This window comes from Myripristis murdjan, chromosome 16 (assembly GCF_902150065.1).
Source record: "Myripristis murdjan chromosome 16, fMyrMur1.1, whole genome shotgun sequence".
NCBI lineage: Eukaryota > Metazoa > Chordata > Actinopteri > Holocentriformes > Holocentridae > Myripristis > Myripristis murdjan.
Window position 1 is genome coordinate 17,139,457 of NC_043995.1, and position 24,753 is coordinate 17,164,209.

Here is a 24,753-nt window from a genome sequence, read left to right on the forward strand (position 1 = left end):
AGAGAAGAAAGACTCTTTTGAAACCCTTGCAGGTTGCAGTGCCTCTCTGACTGTTAGCGCTGCTCACCTGCAGCAAGACAGCAGGGAGCCCTGAGGGAGGAACGACACTGTACCTGTCACCACTGCTCACACCAACACACAACCTGCTCATCCAGCGGGACAAAAAGGAAACACCTACATCTAACTGACAGCACTTTTGTGAAGATGAACTCAACATTTAACGCTGAATGCAGGCAAGAAACTGCCATTACAGTGAGTGTGACTGTTAATGAATACACAGTCTGTGACTGGGATTATGTTTTAGCCAGTGTGTCGGTTGCCAAGACGTTTGTGAAATTTCTTGTATGACTGAGAGCACTTTCCTATAGAGGATAACACACTCTTATTGATTTGTATACGATGAATATTTCATTAATGTTTTCTATGCATTACAGAATAGACATAATTTATGCCTCTGACATTCAAGAATGCACCATTTCAAGCTTCAGCTTCAGATGCCAGAGTTTTAATTTGTGTTTAATTCATTTAAGCACTCAACTGGATTTCCTATGAAATCTTTCCACATGGGTTGCTGCTATTTAGTTCTCTCCTGCTTGTTTGTGTTTATGTCTGTCTGCCACTGTGTACATTATGCACCAGACTGTAAACTGGATTAGCGGATTCATGTTCAGTATTCAGAGTGTTTGCGTATATATTTGTATGTGTGTGTGAATAGCATGTATGAGTGTGTGTATGTTCAAGAACCCGTATTTGTGTGTGTGTGAATAATGACAGGCTGTGGCTCCACTGAGGGGATTGATAATAGCCTGGGCTGTGGGCCCCGGGGGAGAGCAGGTAGACACTCTGCAGTCCTGACCCTGCACTCTCACATTACTGAGTGCCTCGCTCTCAGCTCAGCTCGCCCTCCAATCCCCTCAATCTGCTTTCCTCCTCTCCCCCCTCCACTCCACCATGACATCAGTACTAGCCCTTCTCTCCTCCCTGTCTCCCTCTCTCGCTTTTTATCTCTTGTTCCATAGTCTATTTCGCAATGCAGCCCCCAAAGATTTCTTTTTTTTTTTTTCTCCTCTTGGTGTACAATTGACAACCAGTCATTGTACTGTTAATCCTTTATAACTCTTTTGGACCCCTCAGGGTGCCCACACCCCAATTCAAGCCCCTCTGGACTTAACTTGCACTAAGCTACAAATCCCGTAGTCTGCACACACACTAAGCTTTACTGTCCCAATCCCCACAGTCCCAACTCCAACTCAAGTACTGGGGACTTGAACACAAGGGGCTTGGCTGCCATCCAAGAAGAGAGCGAGGGAGAGGGGGAGAGAGAGAGAGAGAGAGAGAGAGAGAGAGAGAGAGAGAGAGAGAGAGAGAGAGAGAGAGAGAGAGAGAGAGAGAGAGAGAGAGAGAGAGAGAGAGAGAGAGGTGCAGTCAGTCCACTGACTCATATCCTTCCCTTCTGACTCTGCTCCAGCAATGATGTAATGCTCTTGGCTTTCCGCCCTCCCCCCACCCTGTGCCTGCCTACCCCCAGATTTCGTCCCTCCCTCCTCTCCTCCTCTCTATTTTCCCTCTCTTTCCCTCCTTGACTCGTCCAACATTGCTGCGCTCACTCCTCGCAGGGTGAAGTCACTGCTAGCTCTGGGTAGACACAGCAGCTAAAAACTTTCGAATGTAACCAAAACAGCCCAGGGCCAAGTTCCAGACGCTCGGGAGACGGTGGTGCAGTCGCCATGGGAACGGAGGTAAACAGAGGGAGAAACAAGGGCCTCAAACAGCTTGCAGCTGCCTGGCTCTCTGAGTAAACACTACACAGGACCTGCCCCTGATTTACTGCCTTTAATCACTGGTGGGAGGAGAGTGCCATGGGGTTTGGACTGAGGAAATAATACGAATCTGATCAAATAAATCAGCCCTAATGGGTTACGACACAGGCTGACTTTTATTAGCGGTGTAGAGACGGGGATGGATGGATGCTGGGGGGGTGCTTATACACTGTGAGAGATGGCGGGGTGGATCTGGGATGGGGTGTCCACACATTAGGGAGCCTATAGCTGACTTAAGCCATGCCAAAACACAGTGGTGGGAAATGACAATCTGAAACTAATTAGCATAGTGTCTATAGTGGTATTCATTCCCTTTCAGCGAATAATGAAAAAATCATATTGGTTTGACTGATTAACAATGAATGTCAGTGGTTGAGGAGAGTGCACTGGGCGGTCTGACTTTCAACAAACATGAAAACAAGTGAGTACATAACTGTTACTGGCGGATCAGAAAAATTCATCAGCGACAACTGACTGTGTCATCTTATTACAACCAAAACTGGCATCTGCCTACAGCGCCTGACTGGTGTTGTAACATTTGGCAAACTGTGCCCCTTTTGATTTAAGTGATACTTTGGTCCTTCTCCCATTACTTATTACATGACCTGCTTGTCATCTTGTATAACCTGATTAATTTTTAATTTCTCTGATCTGAATTCCACTTCTTCCTCTCTTCCTCAGCCCATTCCTAGATCTATCTCGCTCAGCCACCTGATTCCTCTGTTCCACCTTCAGTGTCATCCAGGTTGTCCTGTCTCTCTCATCCCATCTTCCACTCTCTTTTTTCCTTTTCCAGATCCATTTTCCCACACTTTCATTCTCTTGATCCCATTTGTTCACTCCTCTATCCAAAGATGATCTCTCTTTTCCTTCCCTTGTCTAGACTCCTCTTTTACCCTTTGCTCCACCCTCCTGGTCTCTGTATTCCTCTCCACCATCCTCATGTAAAACCCTCTTCTCCTCCCTATCCACATCTGATCCTTCTTTCTCTCCTCCATTGTCCTGATCCTTCATTTCCTCTCCTCCATCTATCTCCAGTCCCCCACTTCCTCTCCTCCATCTACTTCCAATCCCCCCTTCCTCTGCCTCCATCCACCTCTGATCCCTTTCTTCCTCTCCCTCCATCCACCTCTGATCCTCCTCTTCCACACTTCTCTGTCCTGTGATCCCTGAGCTCCCCAGAGCTGTGAGGCATGTCCCTGTGTGTGTGAGTTGCTTGTGCAGGAGCCTGCATGTGTGGTGGCCCCGGGGCAGGGATGACACAGCCCCGCTGGAATGAGAGGGAACAGAGTCTGGGCGTTCCTCTACAAACGCACTATTAAACCCACTGCAGTACACAATGAGCTCATCTTAATTCAGGTCAGATGTACATCCTGCATTCTCTCTCTTTCCTTTCTTTTCTTTCTCTTTCCTTTTTTTGTAATTCATCAAACTGTATACCTTTGTTTTCCTCTTCCTCTCTCTATACTTGCCTACTACTCTATCTGAGGTGGTTAGCCCCCCATGTTTACACACAGTTCAAAGACCATGGCTCATATTAGCCACTGGACGAGGGCACTGTCAAGCAGGAACACGAGGGCATCCCAGACATTTTGTAGCTGTCCAGGGCCCCTGCACTCAGGGTGAACCTCCCTTCTTATCACCACTCTCTAAATGCAGTCTTATCATGAACAAAAATAAAGGAAGTTTATCTTAAATTGTGAGGATCATGAGGTCAAGTTTGCCCATGGAAACATAAAAAGCTAATAACTCTGGCTCAGTGTCTTCTCTCTTCTGACATTAGCACAATGGCTGTAGAAATACAATGATAATCAACGGAATCATTTCATATATGTGGAACACGTGTTATGCAATATGTGAGAATACGTTATAAAATCTTCTGTTGATGGTTGTGTAACTTTTGTCAAAATGATTATAATGTTGTCAGTAGCACACCCTATATTTCATCAGCTGAGAGAATTGGATGGAGCCAGGATGATGATACATTTGATTATTAAAGTGCAGATTAAATTTGCACATTAAATTGATTTTTTTTTTAATTGATTGATTGATTTTATTAGACCATTTGTATTTACAACATTTAAGATTTGCATTTGTTACGACTTTTGAGTGGGTGAACATTCTTTGGTATGAACCTGGCAGTGGGTTTTAGAACCATATCTGGAGAGGAACCAGAGTGTTATGATGATGATGATTTATGCCAAGCAAGAGGAAATCTAGGCATAATTGTGATTTGTCAAACTGATTCTCTGAGAGCCAAGTTTTAGTAATAGTTTTACTGATTCACAATGTCTGTCTTCCCACTGGGTCTTACGATAATTAGCAATCTGCATATCACCTCATGTCTTGCTGAGAAAACACACCAAGACCACAGCAGCACTCCCACTTAACACTGAGTCCTGGTATGACATTCAGTGGTTTGAGAAAAAACATATATACCCAACTTATATTTCTGCTTACTTCCCTTATAAGCCAAGGCAAGAACCACAAAAGGCTGATGGCTCTGAGAGGTGTGAAAAATACAATGCATTTTAAGCAGCAAGCGAACAAAAGCACTTATTCACTTCCTTCACACCATTGCCCACACCTAGTGTTGCACCCAGCATACTCTGTGAAGCACTCTGACTGAAAGTATATATGCCACTGACCTGTGAGACATAAGATTTCAGATTTCAGGTATATTAATTGCAAATAGTAAACACATACAGCAGAGAAACAAAATAAACTTTTAAGCTTTTAAATACAATATTGCAGTGTACCCATTCAATAAAAGCACCTGTCCCTAAGGCAATTTAGTCTAAACAGTCAAAATTGAGAGAAATCTTTTGGTTCTCCATCAACACACAATGATGGCTGAGTCAACTACATCTGTACTGTAATCAGACTTCACTCAACCCACATGCATTCAGGTTGGTGGTGCTATGTAATGGAATTTATTGGACTGAATTCCTTCAGACCAGAACAGAGGGATGTCATTTTCAGTGCCTTTCAGTGCCCCCACCCATCTACCCCCACTACATCTCCTCTTACAAGTCAAAAGGTTGAGGTCTCCACAAAATGTTGTATCTCACATGGTTGACTAGCTGCGTCCAACACATTTAACTCTGACATAACTCAGGACCAGATGTTTATAATTCATAAGCAGCGAGCATTCAAATCTGTTGGACACCGCTTCCCTTTGTATGATAATGATAGCCGTGACATTAAGATCTGCTGGCTGTTTCTTATGCCTGGTTTTAACACTGGTTTGTGTCAATGTAGCTCCCCAAAGGCCTTGTTTAGGGACTCTGTGAGTGAGTGAGAGAGAGAGAGAGAGAGAGAGAGAGAGAGAGAGAGAGAGAGAGAGAGAGAGAGAGAGAGAGAGAGAGAGAGAGGTCCTCAGGTTTCACAGCTGCAGGCCCAGCTCAACCCTAAAGTAAATGGACTTGAGGAAAGCCAATCCTAATTGATTCCAAGCCTCAAAGCTCTTTAGTAAACATTGTGGAGCAATGAAAATGACTTGTTATCCTAATTCATTGGATGCTCCACGCTGCGCGTTCAGCATAGCCGAGAACCAAGGAAACAGATGGAACCAAGATTAAACTGATTTTGCTTGGTGATTTCTCTTCATTCAGTGAGATCTGTGCTTCAAGTTAAAAAGCCTAAGTCTCTAACAATCCCATACCCAAACCCATCCATTTTCCCTGTGGATAACTATTTCTGGATTATCTCTCAAGTTACTTCAGCTAAAACTAAGCGTAAACATGTGCAATGTAAAGGAATATCACTGTGAGTTTAAAAAAAAATGTACCACTACATTATATGATTGGTGTTTCTTCAGACATGGCAAAGCCAATCATACAAGAAACGAATACAGTTGAGGTTACTCAACAGAACAACAAGGAATTATCACAGGAATCACTGATCTGACTTCCTAGCTCTCTATCAACCTGGGCAGAGCACAGCAGGCCTGTGAAGTGTTCGGGTTGTTCTGGGAGTAGGAAGTTCCTGTGGAGAGACCCTGTGCACAGAGCCTTTCGCTGGCCCTAATGGCTTCCTGTGGAAGTACTGTTTCTCAGTGGAGGGGTTTCCTCAACCTATTTTCCCGCTGATGTGTAAATTTCCAGATCAGTTGCCGCTCATGTGAATCTTCGTATCCAGACCAGTTTGCCTATTCGTGTGATAAGATTCTACCATTCTTTGTCAACAAGTGACACCTGTACAGTTTGGACAAATCTCTTTCTGTATCTCTCTTGGTCTTAAAACAAGAAGGTAATTCTGTGGAATAAAATGTCACTCTCTCCTTCTTGTTATTGATCTGAGTAAACATGGCTTTGCCCTTTCATTTTTAGTTTTGTTTATATATACATTTGTATATTGTAGGTGTGGCAAGTGCAGACAGGCTCAAACAGTGTGCTACAGATAACTGTAGCTGTGGCTTGAAAGTCTCTCTGTGGCTGCAAACCATGCCATAGCACCTCCGACTTTCAAGTGATCTTTTTACTGTGTGTGGGCAGCACAACTGCAAGTCTCTCAACGAGTCAGCAAAGGATCTGTGATCAAAAAGGACGGTGAAGAGGGTGAAGTGGGGAGTGTGCTCCAGCAAGGTGAAGAGTTTTTAATGACAGGTAAATTCAGGTGAAGCAGGCCCAGCAGAGTCTCTGTTACTGGCAGTGATTGCTGCTCCCCCAAAGGGATGAAATTCCATCGGTGTCGTGGACAAAGAGTCTGATGGGGTGTCAGTCAGGCTTAGAGATGGGCCTCCCATCCAATATTCACCAGATCCTCAAGCTGTAAATCTACACAGCACGACCTCAACACAGCACCAGCTGAACACTGAGCCACCTCAACACCCGACTAGCTCGCCACAGGTTTACAGTAACACAGCCCAAGTACAGGAAACGTGCCTTCAACTTGTGTTAGCCCAAGTTGTGTTAGTACTGCGCATTACAGAATTAAAACTAGACATGGTTGAATCATCCAAGTTGCAGACTTAAAGTTCTCTGTAGCTAATGATGTAATCAAAACTGAGAGTTTGCGGGTAACTTCTGCCATATAGTCCTATGTTGCACATCTACATATATAGGTAAAGTCAAAATTGAAGGAAGGAGGTGTGTGTGTGTGTGTGTGTGTGTGTGTGTGTGTGTGTGTGTGTAACAGCGTTAGAGATGATGATTCTGTTACTGATAGAGAAAGACAAAAAGTAGACATGTTAGTCAAGTAAGTCAAACCCAACAACAGTTTCACCCACAAAAAGCTGTTACCCACATGAGGTTTGGTGGGATTTATAAAATCAATTCCTGACACACCCATGATAATTATTCTACATATGCCTTCTTCAGCACAAGGTCTGATGAGGATTATAACTGGCAAAAAAGTACAAGAATAAATGCTTTAAACTCTATGAACAACTCAATGGCACTGAGACACAGGAAGTTAAAACCAGCATTTGTGATTATTTCTGTGGCCCGGCAGTGAAAAGTGTCAGGGAAGCAGAGCTCTAAGGTTGTGGTCACCATTCCCATACAGTGAAAGGGACTATTTTAGAGCATGAAATGCTAAACCGTTGTAAAAGCAGTCACGGCCGAGGCCTCAGCGATGACCTCATCTTGTCCTCTGGGACCCTCTTGACATGCTCTGCTGTGGGACAATGCTGAATGAACAGCAAAACATGAATCGCCAGCCCCACACACTGCTCCAAATGTAACAGAACACTGACATTACCTCAGAGACTACAGAGGGATGACAATCAGCACTGAGACAATGGGACCAGGCCAGGCCTAAGGCTGTCGCTATAACAGGGGGATACATGAGGTGAAGGGAGACACTCCTATCACTGTGCCCCCCAGATATACATTCAGACCGTCATCAGCTCTTAACAGCGATGGATAACAAAAAAGCAAGCGATGTAGTGTAATTGCAAACAAACATAAAACTACAAAGAAGCCTTATCCTCCCTCTCTTTCTGCCATATATATATAGATATAGATATAGATAGATATATATATATACAGTATACTTAATTTTTAAACCCAGATTCTCTTTAAATGCAGCCCAAAGTGCATGCAAGTGAGTGCAATGTCACTTGGATGTATCTTGCAGGTGGCTTGGTGGCCCACTCACCCTATCTGTCTGTTAGTGGAAGGGGCCTGAGTGATGACGGAGCTGGACTGGGGAGAGGGCAGAGCCTGCTGGATCACTATGCTGGTGTCATGGTTGGCCATCCGTGAGTGGGACTGCTGGTGTTGGCCTTGACCCGCCTGGCCATGCAGTGAGATGCTCTGCAGGGAGGGGAGAGAGATGAGTAAGAGCATACAGGCTTAGGAGCTGTCAAAGAGTCTCACTTTTTTTTACCTCAGAAACTTGTGGGCTAACACAACTCAAACATTATAACTGCCTGGACTTCAGCTCCATACAGCCAGCTTGAATGTATAATGAGGAACTATGTAAACTATCATTGACTGACTTTCCCAAAGTGGAGGTGGGGAAAAATCGAGAATATAATGAAGACCAGGTTTCCTTATCGTTATTTAACCTGCAGGACGGTTTGTTTATTTTGCGCTTGGTACAAGTAACGACAAATGTATTCCAAAACAACCTTGCAAGTGAAAAGATATCCTCAAGCTGCACTAACATGTCTTGGTTTACATACCAAAAATGGCAAGATTAAGTGATTTGCATAAGCCAGATCTAACATACACCTAATGCTCGACTGTCTAACATAACAACGATGAGCAAGCATACAAAGAACTCACTAGATTTGAGAAATGTATACCTAACATCAGATACCAACCCTAAAAAAATATTCTTACTGAATTGGGTAAATTAAATGTTATCAATATGACCAAATCAGGCACTTTTTTTTTTTTTTACATGTATGGGGATGTCTGTATTTGAATGACTACATTTTTCTGTTGAAAGAACAACTGTTCTTCCCTGAACTTTCAAGCAGGCATTACATATTCTTTCCTGTGCTATGCACTCCGAGAGAGTCTTGCTCTGACTCGCCTCCTGCTGACTTAGCAGAGCCACCCATCATAAACCACACAGGCCACGGAGGCTAGACGTGGCTGACCTGAGCAAAGACAAGCTCCAGAGCCAAACCACCCAGACAACAGCGCAGCTACAGCATGCATGTACATCTTTCCAGACATTAGATAAGCAGTCTGTCTTGTGGTGATTTTGAATAGCACCCATGCTCCAGGTAGAGGTGCCCCAGGGTGGATCCATAATGCATAAATGATCACCCCTCTGACAGGCCTTGCTGCTTTGACACTCTGCTGAGGTTGCAATAGGCTGCATATGCGTGACTGTCTGGCCAGGTCTTGTATTGCTGTCACAAAAGTTGTCTTCCAGGGGTCAGTCTTTGAGTCAGGCAAGAAATAAGACTCCCTCCTTGAAAGGTGACTGGAGAACTGTTTGAAGTTACAGGTGGAGAACCCGATCTCCTCTCTCTTCACCTGTGGTGGGTGAGAAATCTCCACCTGCTGGCTCTGTCTATCACTGTCAACAAGACTGATGGGGATGAGGCATGTGGTGTCTGGAGCACAGGGAGGGCTGCATGTGCAACATATCACTACGCTGTTTGTACAAAAAAGAGAACTTTGTGCAAGACAGCTGTCTGTGTATACATACCTGTGGTTATCTGCTTTTTGACAAATGAGCAGTGTGCAGTTACATCCGTGTCTTAAGTGTTTTAGTGTATGAAGAATGTGTGCATATGTTCACAGTGTGTGGCTTGTGGTTTTTGGAATAACTGATGTCGGCTCAAGATAACAAGGGACTACCCAGTTTACACCCACGTGATCTAACCCCAACTCTGGGTTCACCTGGGGTTTCCCCTGGCTGGGCTGTGCTCTCTATCTGCAATACCTGTTTGTTGTCCTCCTCCTCCTGGGCCTTGCGAAACTCCTGCTCAATGGAGCAGTCCAGCTCACTGAACAGTCCCACCTCCTCGCAATTCTTCAAAAAACGTGTCGGTGTGGGCGTCTGGTCTGGAATTCAAGGAAGACACACAAGCCCAGCAATGATCAATTATATATATATATATATGTATATGTATGTGTGTGTGTGTGTGTGTGTTTGTGTATACATATATATATATATATATATGTGTGTGTGTGTGTGTGTGTGTGTGTGTGTGTGTGTGTAGCACAAGGAGTGGTATGCAAAATAAAACACTAATACCTGTATCACATTATGTGCATTGTTGATAAGCATATGTAATTATTATATAAAAAAACAATATTACTTTCATATTGTTAGAGAGAGATACAAGCCATGACAGAGCCATTTCAGTTGATGAAGGCCAGATCCCACCTACTGAGTGGGGGTCTCATTTGCTCAGCTCAGTCAAGCCATGGTATTCAACTTGACTGCATGGGGGGTGCACACAGATCAGGTTTCAGACAGTTGAAGGTGATTTTGGGATCAAGACTGTTTCAAAGGCTAAAAGCATACTTCATGGTCTGTTTATCCATTCTGGCGAGACTGTGGATTGACTCACTTTCATCATGACCTGTATACCCAAAATAGAGTTTTGCCCAAAATATAGTTTTCCCATTGTGGAGGATGAGCGCTTAACTCCAAAAGCAGCTATGCCAGTATTCTATTGTGGATAATAATGATAAGTCAATAATACAAAATTTAGGAATGGACCAAATACTAACTGGTGATAAACGTTAGGTACATAAGTATAGCACTACAAGATAAAGAATATACTCCTTAAACATGTTTTAATGACCAACTGAAGTCATATTATCCACAGTAACAGAGCTATGTGACTTATAGCCACTGACTATTTTAGCCTCTGTTTCCAAGGTCTCAGAAAGAGAAATGGTCAGAGTTGTAACTCAGATAACGGGGGATAAGGACACCCGGCCTAGAAAATCCGATCCCGCTGTCCACTGAGTGTAAATAATAAAAAAGACACAATCTCAGCAGCATGGCTAGAACACCGTGCACCTTAGTCTGCTGCTGCAGGGCCACATCCAAGAAAGGAGTTATGGTATGGCCTTGGGGTGACACTTGTATATGTACACAATCTGTAAATGCAATGTTTCTTTGAGCAGTAGATCAATGTTTCATGTAGACCAACATGTCGCCTGAGCTATACCTTGTTCCCCCTTGTCATGATGGCATTGAACCATCTCTCCCACCAGCTTCATGCTCAGAGCAAGACAAATGAGAGCTCTGAGAGAGGATGTAAATCACAGAAAGCAGCAAGAAAGAAATCTTACTTTGGAAAGACATTGACCTTAACATGCTAATTTCTATAGTCATACGTCAATGTCTCTTCATCCTGCTGAAGTGTGCAGGAGTGATATGCACTGAATATAGTTGGGCTGCAGGGTAATGTGCGTCATATGAATAACTGTATGTGACTGTAAACAACTGGTATAGACGCCATAAAATTTTCTGAGTGAAGACAGGTCTGTCTGAGCATGACTCACCACTGCACACACCTGCAAACAGACTGCATGTCCCCGGTGCACCCTGCTGCTGTGGTAGTGTGAGTCTGTATTGATGTAGCTGTAACTCACCTGATAACATGTTGTCGTTCTTTATGGAGGGGAACTTAAGGGTCATCTCATGTTTGTGTCGATGTATCATCAGATGGTCCTCCGTGGGGAATCGCTGTAAAGCAAAATAAACAAACACATAAAAAGAAAGAATCATAATCATCCTCACAAAAGAGAAGTAAAAGTTCAATGAACCCTGTTATAATACTGTCAACAGAACCCTCACCCTGAAGCCTTAAACCACAATAACATTGACCGTCATTTTTCATCACAGAGGGCGTCTTTAGAAGAAAAGCGACAGCCTTTGTATTGACTTCAAAAAAACATTCTTTCTCCAGGTTTTTTACACCTGCAGCAGAAAAGCAGCTTTATTTACAGTTAGTGTTTCACTCAGTTCCATGCTATTCTGTTTCTCCCTCATGCGTGAGACAGTAACCTACTCCTCAGGCCTCCTCAAAGTACTCCTCTTCATATTACACACAGACACACACACACAAACACACAAACACAGACACACACGCCTGGTGTGGTCCTGTGTTGACGTACTCACCTGAGAACAGCCAGGGGCGCTGCACACGAATGGCCTTTCCTGCTCTGAGTTCATCACTCCAGCCAACTCCTCATAAAACTACAAACAAAGACAGGGAGGAAAACGAGGAGGGGAAGTGAATGGCTTGAGTTTACCCGCCAGCACACAACAAGACAAATATACTTTTCTCATTGTATTATTCTTGACGCAATACTTGCAATGGAGCTGAAAATAGCTCTACGATTATAAACATACAGCACTCTCACCCAGCAGTGAGGTAGAATCCATTGAACCAACATCAAAGACAGAATTTGGGGTTTTAAAGGCATGGGTGCTATGTAGGTTACACACTATATTGTCATTATATTGAACGTTAACCCCTACATCCACAATGACATATGTAACATTCTCCTTTTTCCCTTACATATATGATCCTCCTCTCATCAGTTTCTTAAATACACACACAAACATACACACACACACAATTGTACAATGTCACTCACCCCATTATGGCTTTATGTATAGTAGAGTCGTACTATTTTTGTATGTTGGTTTATTTGTTTTGGTAGATTTCTTTTGTATTGTGACTTTCCTGTATTTCTTTCCTATGTACTCACTGAATTCACTATGTATTCGGTGTAAATACAGTGCACTTGTGGTGAAATAATAAAAAAAAATAATAATGATAATGATAAATAGATAAAGTCCTGGAAACATGGATGCTATAATTGAAGTGCATCATTTTAAGACTGGCATTTTGTATTTTGCACATGTGGTGAAAGATCTAAATAGTCTGCTCTATTGTCCCGAGTTTTTATTACAATGCATACTCTATTTTTGTCATAATGATATAGGCTGCTCCATAGCCAATCGTGAAAAAGCCCTCTTACTATATTGCTATGGATGAATGTGGCCCTCCTTAAAATATTATATTACTTCTGACTTATCACGTGAGCTTGTAGCTCATGGCCTCTGGTCTAACCTACCCAACTGTTATCCTAAGGTAATATGAAAATTAATTTTGACCAATTTGGCTATATAGTGAGGCATGCTGGATTTTAGAATTATAAGAGACAATTAAATCTCATCTAGTAATTTGCAATGTGTCAGATATATCACAACCAGCGTGTTTAATTCATTTGTGCAGTATAATAACAGGCATACTCATAGTGAGAGCAAGAAGAGGAAGTGGTGACAGAGCAGCAGTGCACGAGAGACAGAAGCAGAAGATGTGAAGGCTACAGAGCTGGTTTGTTTGTTCTAAAAAAAAATAACAACTTTAAAAACATATGCGACAGTTTTACAGCTTACAAATAAGTGGACAGTATATTTGTTCACCTGCAACTACTGCCAGATATGTGCTTTCTAAGTAATTGCACAATATAATATAACCAGAGTCATGCATCTTGTCAAATCTGCGGTGGCTTTGTTAGTTATAGATGCTTTTTTAATTGAGAGTGAGAGAGAGGACAAAGTTTCCTAACAAGAGTAATGCCTGGGGCCTGTGCTGCTGTTGTAAAAGACATAAAATGAAACCAGAGATATACTGAGCAGATTTGAAGCGCTTATAAAAATGAAAGTGCCACAAATTCTGTGAATGTTATCCTGCCCCTCCATTCACTGACAGAAACTTCACAGTGCACATGCAGGCAGGCACTTCAACACAAAGGCAGGCCTATTGGCAAGTTCTGCATTCCACTTAGAAATATTTAAAGAAAAGCGTGCCTTTATTCCATGTGGCCTATCCAGATGGCAGGATGGCATAGAAAAAACATAAAAACAGGTGCATTTTGACAGATCTTTTTTACAGGTAAGTTTGAAAATCATTAAAAATGTACACAAGATGCCTTACTCACATAAATAACAAATATCATACTGCAGATGTTCCCTCAAATCTGCATCAACAGTTATTAACATATTAATGCATACCCTTTTAAGATGGAAAAAGTAGAAATCATTTGTTCCATTTTCATGACAAAAATGAATATTTATGGATATGGATATTTAACAGGGACGTAACGGTTCAATAAACCCAGAGTTTGGCCTTTACTGCAGTTCTTGGGTCACAGTTTCAATGACGTTTGTTTTGTTCATCAGGGAGACAAAACACTACAATTTCCGAGGTTCTCTGTATTGTGTCTTAATTGCAAAAGTAACTTTTTTCATTCAGCGATTTAGGATAACAATATGAGATCAACAAATATTCATTCTAAGGCAAAACTCTACTTAGACTATTTAAAAGAAACATAAAAAATACTTTCAGTATATTGAGTAATTCATCAGCTAAGTGTGTGGTTACATAGCTTTCATACAGTGGATTTGTTTGCAGCATTGCACTGCACTGGATGTATTGAACTTTTTTTCAGTTCAGTTTTGCACCCCTAGTATTTAAATATTATTGCCCACTGAGAAAATGTTACATCCCAGGCTTTAGGTACAGTTTTGTGTTTTTGTGGCTTCATACAAACCATGGCCTTGTCTCTAACATCATACTGCATCGCTGATGCCTGCGGTGTCACAGTTTGAGCCTCCTTTATGGAGGTATATCACTGTCCCCCACACCGAAGTGTAAACTATCCTCATCACTGGGACTAATCAGTCACTCCAGGCAGGCACTCACACAGATGCCCAGCACCACAAAACATATCCTGAGAGATATTAAGTGAGGGTGACAAGATCACGTAAATACCCAGGATGTCTGGAGTTATGGAAACTCATTTGCATTCCTGTAAGTAAATTAAGCATTTACACAGAACTTGAGAGCTGCCTGAATGAATTGTGAAAGTTAACAAGCGTAGAGTGCTTAGCAAAGCCGTGCTTTTCTATTCTGACACCTCAAATGCAAAAAGTAAAAAGAATGCAATGGGGCTAAAAAGCTAAAAGTGGGTACAACGTAATTTCTGGTGATTTTAAGTCACTCTATCTTACAGCACTGCCCTACAGCTAATAACATAAATGGATCATAGGGGTTTAAGAATCTTATAATTAATACATGAGTATTATCAGTTGCACAGGGCATCAGCAGTGAAACTACATGGTCTATAGGCAATGATTCCAACTCTTATTTATGACAATGATGGTAGTGCACTATATGTCTACCTACACAGACACAACACATACACAGATTTCTATTTTACCTGCCAGCACCTTACCATCGCTTATATATTTATATACCTTCATATAACATACATGTGAGCCTTTTTCACTGGCACAGACTATTTCCTCAAGCACAGTCAAAACATTTAAATATTGTGTTATGCTAAGCAGTGCTGTTTTCCTAACAAGCTATACCTCATGACTGAGCCTGCAAAAAGGGTCTGGACAGGGTCTCTCTGTCAGAGAGCAATGAGGACTGTTTCTCTCTTGATTTTAACAGTTCACTTTGCCTACAGCAGGCCCCTGCACTCTCAGCTGGCCCCTGTTTTGACAAAACAAAACTTTAAAGTAAAAACTGTCAGACCTCAGCTTCCAAACATGACCAGCGTTGGTGATGGAGTTCTGGACACGGAGCACCAACTAGTTCTAGGACTATGGCAAATACTAGAGCCACTATAGTTTCCGAGGCTTACACGTGACGCTGATCGTTCATGGCTTGAAACAACATTTTTGGCCACATTCTCGCATAGCATTTTCTCTTAAAATCTCCGTTCATACATTTTTGGGGATAACTAAGTATTCTTCAGTGCTCACACAAATCACTCTTTCTATCCGATTCCAAACCTAAACAGAGAACCTCAGAATCACAAATGACTGAAATCACAGAACTGATCAAGTGTATCTGTGAATACAAGGAAAGGGATCATGCAAAAATTGAACTCATGAATGGTTCCTTTATCTTCCTGTTTCTAAAATAGGCCTAGATCATTTCATCACATTTACCAGGAAATTGAGACCATATGACACATAAAACATTTAAACATGGATTCTGTGTATGCCTGTGCGAATTACCCAACAGTTTTCACACTTCAAATTATCAGTACTCAACGCCCTTTCCTTGGAAGGGGCACTTGGCTCTCATTTGATATAGATGTTTTAGTTTAGCAGAGGAAATTTGGTTACACTTTACATTAACTAAATCCTGATGTGAGAGAGGGGAAGGATTAGGGGCTGGAGTTTGATTTCAAGAGGAATTGGGGAGGAATTCTCCAGGTAGACCACATATTAGAATTCAAACAATATGGTGAGGAAAAGAGGTTGCTGGGGTGCAAAGGCATACGGGGCAACAGCAAGCACAAACATGCGCGGCAACTCAAATCTCCAGCTCCCTGGCCTGGGCCTTTGACAGCGCAAGTTCAAGGTGGGATCACGATCCCTGAGGCAAGAAACAAGGCCCTCTCAGACAATGTGTGCCGTTAACTTCTGCTCTCGACCTGAATGCGTGACAAAACGGCCACAAAGAGGTAAACCTCGATTACTGCTGTCGTCTGCAACATATAAACTCAAAATACAAAAATACCCCTTCACAAGGACCACCAGGCCTCTGACACGACTCAGAATGGCTTTGGCATTAACTGCAGCCGATAGACGAACGGACATGACACTGTGCCTAGACTACTTTAGTTGAAAACTGCAAGGGTAAAAATCATAAAACAACTGGAATTGATTGTTATGATCCACCAGCCATACATTCAAACAGGTATTTTAATCCTGAAGTCAGAATTTAGGCCAAACTGCTGCTCACTGTCTGATTTATGATGATTCCTGTCATTTGACCACTTGCAAATTAGAGCAAACATTACACAGTCATTAAGGGATTATTACACTTTGAAAGCATGTAGTAAATGTCAAAACATAAACTGACTGCATGTCATATTTTACCTGTGAAGGGTAGGCAGTTAGACTTTTCAAAGTTGAACACCAGTACTTTTAAAATACATGGAATGTAGGTTTTAGACCTGCATGAAAGGTACTACAGAACAACATCACTGATTTTTCAGGCTTTGCTGTTTTATAATTGCCTTTTGCTCCTATTATTTTCAATGACCTTTACCGGCCTGGGCTGCGTGTGCTCTTTTTGTATAATGTACAATATAGGACAACTATATATTAAGATATTACAATTTTCCAGGGTAGATCTCAGTAAAACTTATTTATCAGAGAATATTTTATAATATCTCATGAAAACATGAAAAGCTCCCAAGTGTTCGCTTTTTCATGTTTAATGTCTAATAAAAGATAATGACAAAAGAAATAAAAAACGTTAGCCCTGACTCCCTGTCACAAAGAAACCCAGGAAAATTTATTTCCAGTACTATACCAACTTCCCAAATGCACTCCAAACTTTGTCAAACTTTTGCTTTATTTCATTAGGCTTACTTAATTCTATTTTCGAAAAAGTATAGCTTCCCAGAGCCAAACGCAATAATCGGGTAATCTAATAATGCCTTGATTTTTCACATTTCTGCCAACTTACTTTTCAGTATACTTATAAAATACACACTAATGGCTAATGGGTTGTGCCATTAAACAGATCACGGTTAAAATTTTACACAGCTAAATAAAAGAAGGAATTGACTTGAGGGCTACACAACAATTTGGAAGTATTTCAGCAGAGCGCATGACAAAACAAGTAGTTATGGATAAAACATGTGGTGGCGGGCCTTACCGTCACATAAACATAATGACAGTGGAGAGTAATCAAAAGATTAAAAACATCTTTTTTTCAACCCCTTGCCACAAGCGCGCCTCGTCAGCACAACCCTCCCGAAACCCTCAATATCTCAGCGGTTAATCAAATATCGACTGGCCTGCAGAATGACGTAATGTTGGTTACATTCCTGTTCGGGAGAAAAGGGAACATAAATCTATTAAGAAATTCGGGGCATCACACTTCTTTTAACTCTCCTGACAGCAACACCGCTGTATCATTTTGGAGATGATCATTGGTAAACCGCATCACGCAGCAGGTCCGGGCAAACGCCGGCTACGCGGATCCCTAGATGGGACAAGCATGACAATGATGCAGAGATCAAGCTTTCTTGGGGCTTCTAGATGTAACGGTAAATTCCCCCCAAAAAATGCCACGCCGTAATGTGCACCTATGTTAAGTGTTATGAGAAGATAACTTGCAATAATCCATTCTGTTCACGTTTGTCTTTTGACTCGGACTTGCGATGAATTCCTGCAGACTTGCCTCCGCTGCTACCTGACAGTCCGAGAGCAGCGGGCAGCACTTGACTCCGCGTTCAACTTCAACAACAGTCAACAGATAAGCAAACACGCACGGGACGCTCGAGTGAGATGACAATGCATGTTACTCCAATCAACAATGACAAAACACTTTGTCCCGTTTTGCTGCATGCATGGATGAGCGGAGAGTGAGAAAACATCTTGGTCGGAGCTAAAGCGAGCAGAACAAGCTGTTGCATGAAAGAAGAAGCAAATAAAGTAGCGAGGGACGCTCTATCTGACATAACAAATCTGCCAAGGGACATGCACGGTCCTCTGCATGATCAAATGATGACTTTGACTTACCAAACAAGTGTAGAAAATGTGAAGCAGTCTCTCAGAAGAAACCACGTTGGACTGAGAAAAGATTACAATACGTTCTATTTAGAGAAGCATAACGTCACCCCTGGGTGACGTCACGTGGGATTCCTGAACTTCTAAATCATTGCGGTCCGCTTGGAGGCGGCGCGAGCAGGGCGGAGTTTGCAAATGCACACCCAGGCATGGACACTGCTGGACTTGAAGTGGGTGTGGCGCATAGCTGGAGCTTCACCATTGACCAAAAGCTCACTGTGTTGGATCCTGTCACTGGGCGACTACTTTTGCCAAGCAAAGAGACCTCAGTTAATTAAGTGTTAATTGCAGTTCGCTTACTCATCACTTAAAAGACTATAATGGGGCTTTGTAAATACCAGAACATAGCACTGATTTAATGTGCAAGTATGCCTCTTAAGTCCACAGAAACTGTAGAACTATTTGCACCCACACACCCCAATCTCTGTGAACAAGTAAGAAAATGCACCCTCCTCTTTTTCCCCTTTGGATTTAAAACATGGTGTTACAGAGGCAAAAATATGAACAATATTTGTGCAATTGCAAGAACTGAGTTAATAGATGCAGAAGGCATTGAGATAAGGATGGACAGCATTTCATTACATTTCCATCTACCAGACGGCTCTGCAGTCAAACATCTACTTTAGAGAAGATGGCATATATAGGCTGCTATGGTGATTTTGCTGCCTGTGACGATTGTGTCCTTTGTCTCACAATGTGTTTGGAAACTACCTATTCTTCACTGACATATATTTCATACTTGTATTACAGTATTAGAGATTCATTACTATTAGGTGAACTATTTTTTCTTGACTAAAGAGACTGAATGGCTCATTTACTTTACAGCCACCTTGCTGATATCCCAACCTATACTTTTTCCACTTTTATCTATACTCTAACAAAAACAAATAATCTTTGTAACTATGACTTTTGAACTATAATTGCCTGATTCCAGTCACACTCAGTGCCACTATGAATTTATGTGCATATGCCTGAGAAAATGCCAAGTATAATAATAATACCCAATTGTGAAACGTGTGTCTTAGCAACAGCATATTAGAAGAGATTTAAACAGTTTTAGAGTACAAAGCATTTAGCAAGGAGCTCTGTGTGACCTGTTGGTGCCAACTGGCTGTGATTTCTTGGGCCACAGACACCGGTAGTGAAGCTATCGTGGGCTCCAGGGATTAACGACTCCTCATGCAGTGAGAAATGTTTACCGCTCGCCTGCGACCACTCCACTAGACACACTAAGAGCTCTGTCACTGAAACAATAACGCAGTCTGAAAAGCCCCTATAACTCAGAGCTTCTCCGCCTCTGTCTTTTAACCAGAGCTTTAATCAACGTTTATGACATCCTTTTGTCTCTTTATTGCCAATATATTTCCCAACCAATCCAAACATTATGTTCCCAGAGGACCAGACTATTAAGGGTGGAAAGAGCCGATACAGTTTGGGTCAGTGACCCACACTAAAGCAGATTTGATCTATATTATACTAAACCTTTTACTATTATGCCTTTCTGCACTGCTTTTGATTAAGATCACCTTGAGAAGGCTAGCACCACTTAGGATGCTTTGTTGAGGCAGGTGAAAAAGGCATAAGAGGCTGAATAACTACAGAAATCTGCACTCAGGTTTACACTGAGGATTTTATTTTGTGAAATAATTAATTTAGAAATATTTCACTTTGCACAGCAATCAAAGATGGAAACTAGTTGTTCTGTTGAGATGGAGTGCTACTGTCTCATGTTGTTTACTTTTTTCCCCACCTTGAGTGCATATGATTGTGCCTGCAGGAATGGAAATCTTGAGATGTTGAGCTTTCTTTAATACTGAATGCCTTTTCTCTTTACAGTGCCTCAGGCTTGACAAGTGAGATCACAATTTAATCCAAGTGCAAATTAACTCTTATATATATATTATATTTTTTTAATTCACTAAAAGTATGAAGTTAAATACCAGCTAGAGGACAGAAACACAATTGACCTTGTTCTTATTAAAACATATTCTAATGAACCATTGCAAGTATCTTGTCTATTGTCAATTCTTCTCTGGCTACTGCCATTTTTCTAGTAGTATACGTGCAGTGGTTTAAACTTTTTTTTTTTTTACAAAATGTAGTCATGACTGTTTGTCTCCTGCAAACTACATTTTTAAAAAAGTTTTAAACTTTTAAAAAAAAAATGTCTCAAGCCAAATTATACCAATTATGTGGGAAATGAATATATACACCAGTCCATTTTTAGCATCTCAGTAGTTGTCACCTGTTAAGCTTCTTGTGTCTTACCTTGTTATATAATGTGTTGTGCTTTATTTTGACTGTTTTTGCCACTGGTTTGTTGCATTTTGTTTGCAGGATGCTAGATTTCATTAATTGCTGTAGTTGTTGATAGTTTACCTGGATACTGATCTGTTGTTATGATGGCTTGGCATGTGTTTGTAGCATGCTATCTGTCAGTGTTCAGTACTACCATGTTTGATGTGTATTTTTAGTGCCATCTTTGGTTTAGCGGTTCTTTAAATTTAGGATTTGTTGGCTTACTAATTTTGGGTGGTTTGTAGCACGTGAACTCACGTAATGTTTGCTAGGAGCAGGGTTGCGCACTACTGACTGCAGTTGTATATGATATGACGGCATAATAGCTGTTACTTGTAATACTGTGCTTAGTTCTTGGTTTGTTTGTGGATAAAGTTTGGCTTCTGATCTGCTGACCGGGCGTTTCTAAACCAGCAGAATCAACTGTCCCTTTAACCTAAAACTGCTAATACAGTTATGTCTGAGCAGGCTGCTCCAAGCCAACACTGTCAGCCATCACATTAGCTTTTTGCTGTTGAATTCAATAGCAGAAGTTACCGAGTTGTGTTGGGAAACAGGAATAAGCTTAGGAATAGCTCAAAAGTAGTGTAAGCCATATAAGGCATGGTGTATGGTATTGAGAATGGGTGTTGAGGGAGGTGGTTCCGGGACACTAGAAATCACTGTTGAACCCTTTGGAGGTGTCCTGGTGCTAATTCAATGAAACATCTGTGATGGGACGAGCCCACTTGATAACCCCAGTTACATCCCCCCACTCACACACTCAAATCTGTAACATTTAGACGAGGTGGCTGGTGAATAGTGCTGCCTGTCTGATATGACTGTAGATTTATGACAGTGTATGCTGATGTCCTCTACAGTCACCATTTGTGGGATACTGCATCATTCTTTTTGACATCTGAATTGTGCTTCTGTATGGGCTCACCTTGCATTATGACACAAAGGCATTTGCAGAAATTACTTTCAAAAATGTAAAACGCGAACATATCTGTGTTTTTAAAAGTGTTATAGAAATTGATTCTTCTTCTTCTTGTTAAATTGTAATCATTATTTTAAAGCATTTATGTACATTGCATAATCTTACACTTCATTTGTGGAAAAACACTGCCATTTTGCTATGTCTTGCGTAGTAATTTATCTTATTCTTTTTAACCTTCTGTTCTGTTAACTTCCCGACGGACAATTTATGCTGGATTCCAGGGAGAGTCTTGGTGTTGGAAAATTGCTTTTTCTGATATCTTTCAAGGGATTATGTTTAATTGGCCGGGTTGGAATATTCTATGCTGGATACTGAAGTAGTTGTAGAAGCATGTAGAAATCAAGAGCTTCTCTGATGGCAGAATGAGAGAGTGCCGTGTTGTATGCAGCTGTATTCTGTAACTAACAAAGAGAGTACTTGTTGGATACCTCAAAGAGGGCAATATGATTCAGTCACTTACCAGCAACTCAGTGAAATCTTTTTTTCTCTACATGTAGTATGTTTCCACATTGAGGTTAAACAACCTTTTCAGTAAATCTCTAGAGCAGAAAATCAAAAATGCATCTATTACCTCATCTGCTTTTATGGGCTATAATGAATTGAAGAGTAGTGATTAGTTACAGTTTTACTCATCAAGAACGACCATCAATAAATAACTGAGGACAGGCAATGCCAACATTTCAAATGAAAGCCATCAACTTGCTCAAACAGGGGGCTGTGCGTGATGTAATGCTTTCAAAGTAATATCCCACACTGTTCTCCAGCATCCCTGGAAAATGGGTTTACCAGCACTGTGGTGCCTGGTCTGAAACTGGGCTGGGTCCAGTGATGACCCATTACACCACCATCAGGCACAGGCTCAAGGCTGCTGCACATGCCAGTAAATGTGAAATGAAATGTAATGGGGAGCATTAAAGTTAGCTAATATTATTCCAATTCTTGCATTTTTTAAATGACATTTTCATCCATTTGCAGTGCAGTTTCTTACCCCTTTCCACCTTTCCCTGCATTGTACACACTCAAATATTAAGTATATAAATATTCACTGTCAAAATACCAGTGATATGTATATTTACCTTAGTGTAGACATCACAGTGTTGGCATCTTCTTTTTTGTCTTGTAAGTGATGGCATAATTCCCTCTCTGTTCTGCATGCAACAGCTGAAAATTATTGTGCACAGTAGTTTTATTATTGTGGTTAATGGAAGAGACCAAATATTTCTCATCTTTTAATCTGAGTAGTACTCAACTTCAATAAATGTACATATATAACACAAGCAATAGAAACATCAGCAGACTGGCCACTTTTGATGACAGAGTGCTCACATATCATAATGTCACTATGTGTTGTTAAATGTATTTGAATAGAATAGAATAGAATAGAATAGAATAGAATAGAATGCCTTTATTGTGATTGTACAAGCAGTACAATGAAATTTAAAAGTGCTTGTGTGACAGAGCTAAAGCAAATCAGACAAACAACATATCATAAAAATAAAACGAATAAATATTAGTAAACTAATGGATAATGATTAAGTTATTGCATGTAATTTCATTATGCATTTGCATTTGAAGTTCTGATGGCCCAGAGGAAGAAACTGCTTTTAAGTCTATCAGTCCTGCCACAATCAATATGCCATAATCTACCACAATCTACCACAATCTCTGATAGTTTTCACTCACTAAAACCAATCTATCATCAATGCATGGTGGATGAACATGTCTTGATGATGTTGAATCCATGTAGAGATTTAGAAATACTAGGAGAGAATAGGAAAAACATCAGACAATGCATATTTAACATATTTTTGACACTGTTCTCTAAAAAACCGCTTCCTGTGTTGCATTTGTATGATTTATGCACCATCACTTGCTAAAGTTGTGCACGGTTGTATTGGACCCTGAAACTATAGTCCTCGGAGAACAAAGACTCTGATTATCTATTGACCGACACTGCCACCCTGTGGCCACAGAGCTATAAGAACTTTTTGTCAGCTACTTGTTGATTACTGCAGATTCACAAATCTGTGCCACAACTAAAACACTTATAGTATTTGCACATTAAAATAACTGCACTCAAATTCAAGAACCAAGTAGCATTCAATCATATCAAATTAACCTTGTACAATTGTAATGTAATTTTGACGTAATTTCCGTTGGTCTCCAATAAGTCAGCAACAGGACTACTGTATATGATTATATAGCATTGATTTTTAATTTTTTTTTTTTTTTTTTTTTTTTTTTTTTTTTTTTTTTTTTTTTTGCATGGATCTCGGTGCTTTAGTAATGCCCTTCATTCAAGTTGGTACAAAACGTGTTAGACTTACATAACAAGGCTATCGCTATGTGAATATCGTATCTGATGAAACTTCGGGGGAATTAAGTGATGAAGATAAATATAAACGTCTCAAAGTTGGGTGTGTTCAGCAGGTGATTAATGCTGATGCCGGTAAGTGTTACACCGCTCCTTCCTCGTTCTCCTGAGTCCGGCCAACGAGATACGATGAAAGAACCACTGTCAAGTACACGGGAATTAAAAAGACTTCCGTTCATTAGTTTCAAAATAAAAATTAATTACTTTTCTTTTTAACGCTAATTCTGTCTGACTTGAGGTCAGGTAGACCTAGTGAGTTTCCCTCTCGATTGTCTGTAGGTTAAAAAAAAAAAAAAAAAAAAAGCAATTGTACCACTACTAGGGCTTAAATGAGATTTAACAAGATAGTTTCATTAGAAAATACCATGGACCACAGAATCTAATTTTCGACAGTGCTGGCTAAGATCACCCCATATATAATTTAACAAAGCCATACAAAAAACAGAGTGAAAAACAACTCAAGATATTTTGAATTTCCCATATTTTAATTGTATTTTTCATTGATCTAATGATGTAAATATGCAACAGAAGTTGAACAAAGTGCTTGATGTGTAACATATAGTTTCAGCCAGCTGCACCAATATACAGTTTTATCAATTATAAATTATTAGATCAAAGATGTGTGTTTATCAATTTTTATACCGACTTCATATTTATCTCATTTGTATTTATTTGTTATTTTGTTAGGTATAGGGTATGCCAAGGTTGATTAATTTTGACCTGCTGTCTTT

General features: G+C 40.8%; 1 protein-coding gene across 3 annotated transcripts in view; it reads right to left on the minus strand.

The window, feature by feature from the left end:
- Positions 1-22,821, minus strand: part of creb5b (cAMP responsive element binding protein 5b) — a 45,002-nt gene extending 22,181 nt beyond the window's left edge. For 2 of the 3 annotated variants that reach the window (XM_030073502.1, XM_030073504.1), the window contains exons 1-5: positions 22,725-22,821; positions 11,871-11,948; positions 11,342-11,435; positions 9,672-9,793; positions 7,923-8,080 (exon numbers count right to left, since the gene is read on the minus strand). In XM_030073502.1, coding sequence (XP_029929362.1) covers positions 7,923-8,080; positions 9,672-9,793; positions 11,342-11,435; positions 11,871-11,948; positions 22,725-22,802 — 530 coding nt within the window. In that variant the 5' untranslated portion in view covers positions 22,803-22,821. Of the gene's footprint in view, positions 1-7,922; positions 8,081-9,671; positions 9,794-11,341; positions 11,436-11,870; positions 11,949-18,323; positions 18,362-22,724 lie in introns of those variants that run through there. The other variant, XM_030073503.1, reaches the window with a different exon arrangement.
- Positions 22,822-24,753: the final 1,932 nt, after the last annotated feature.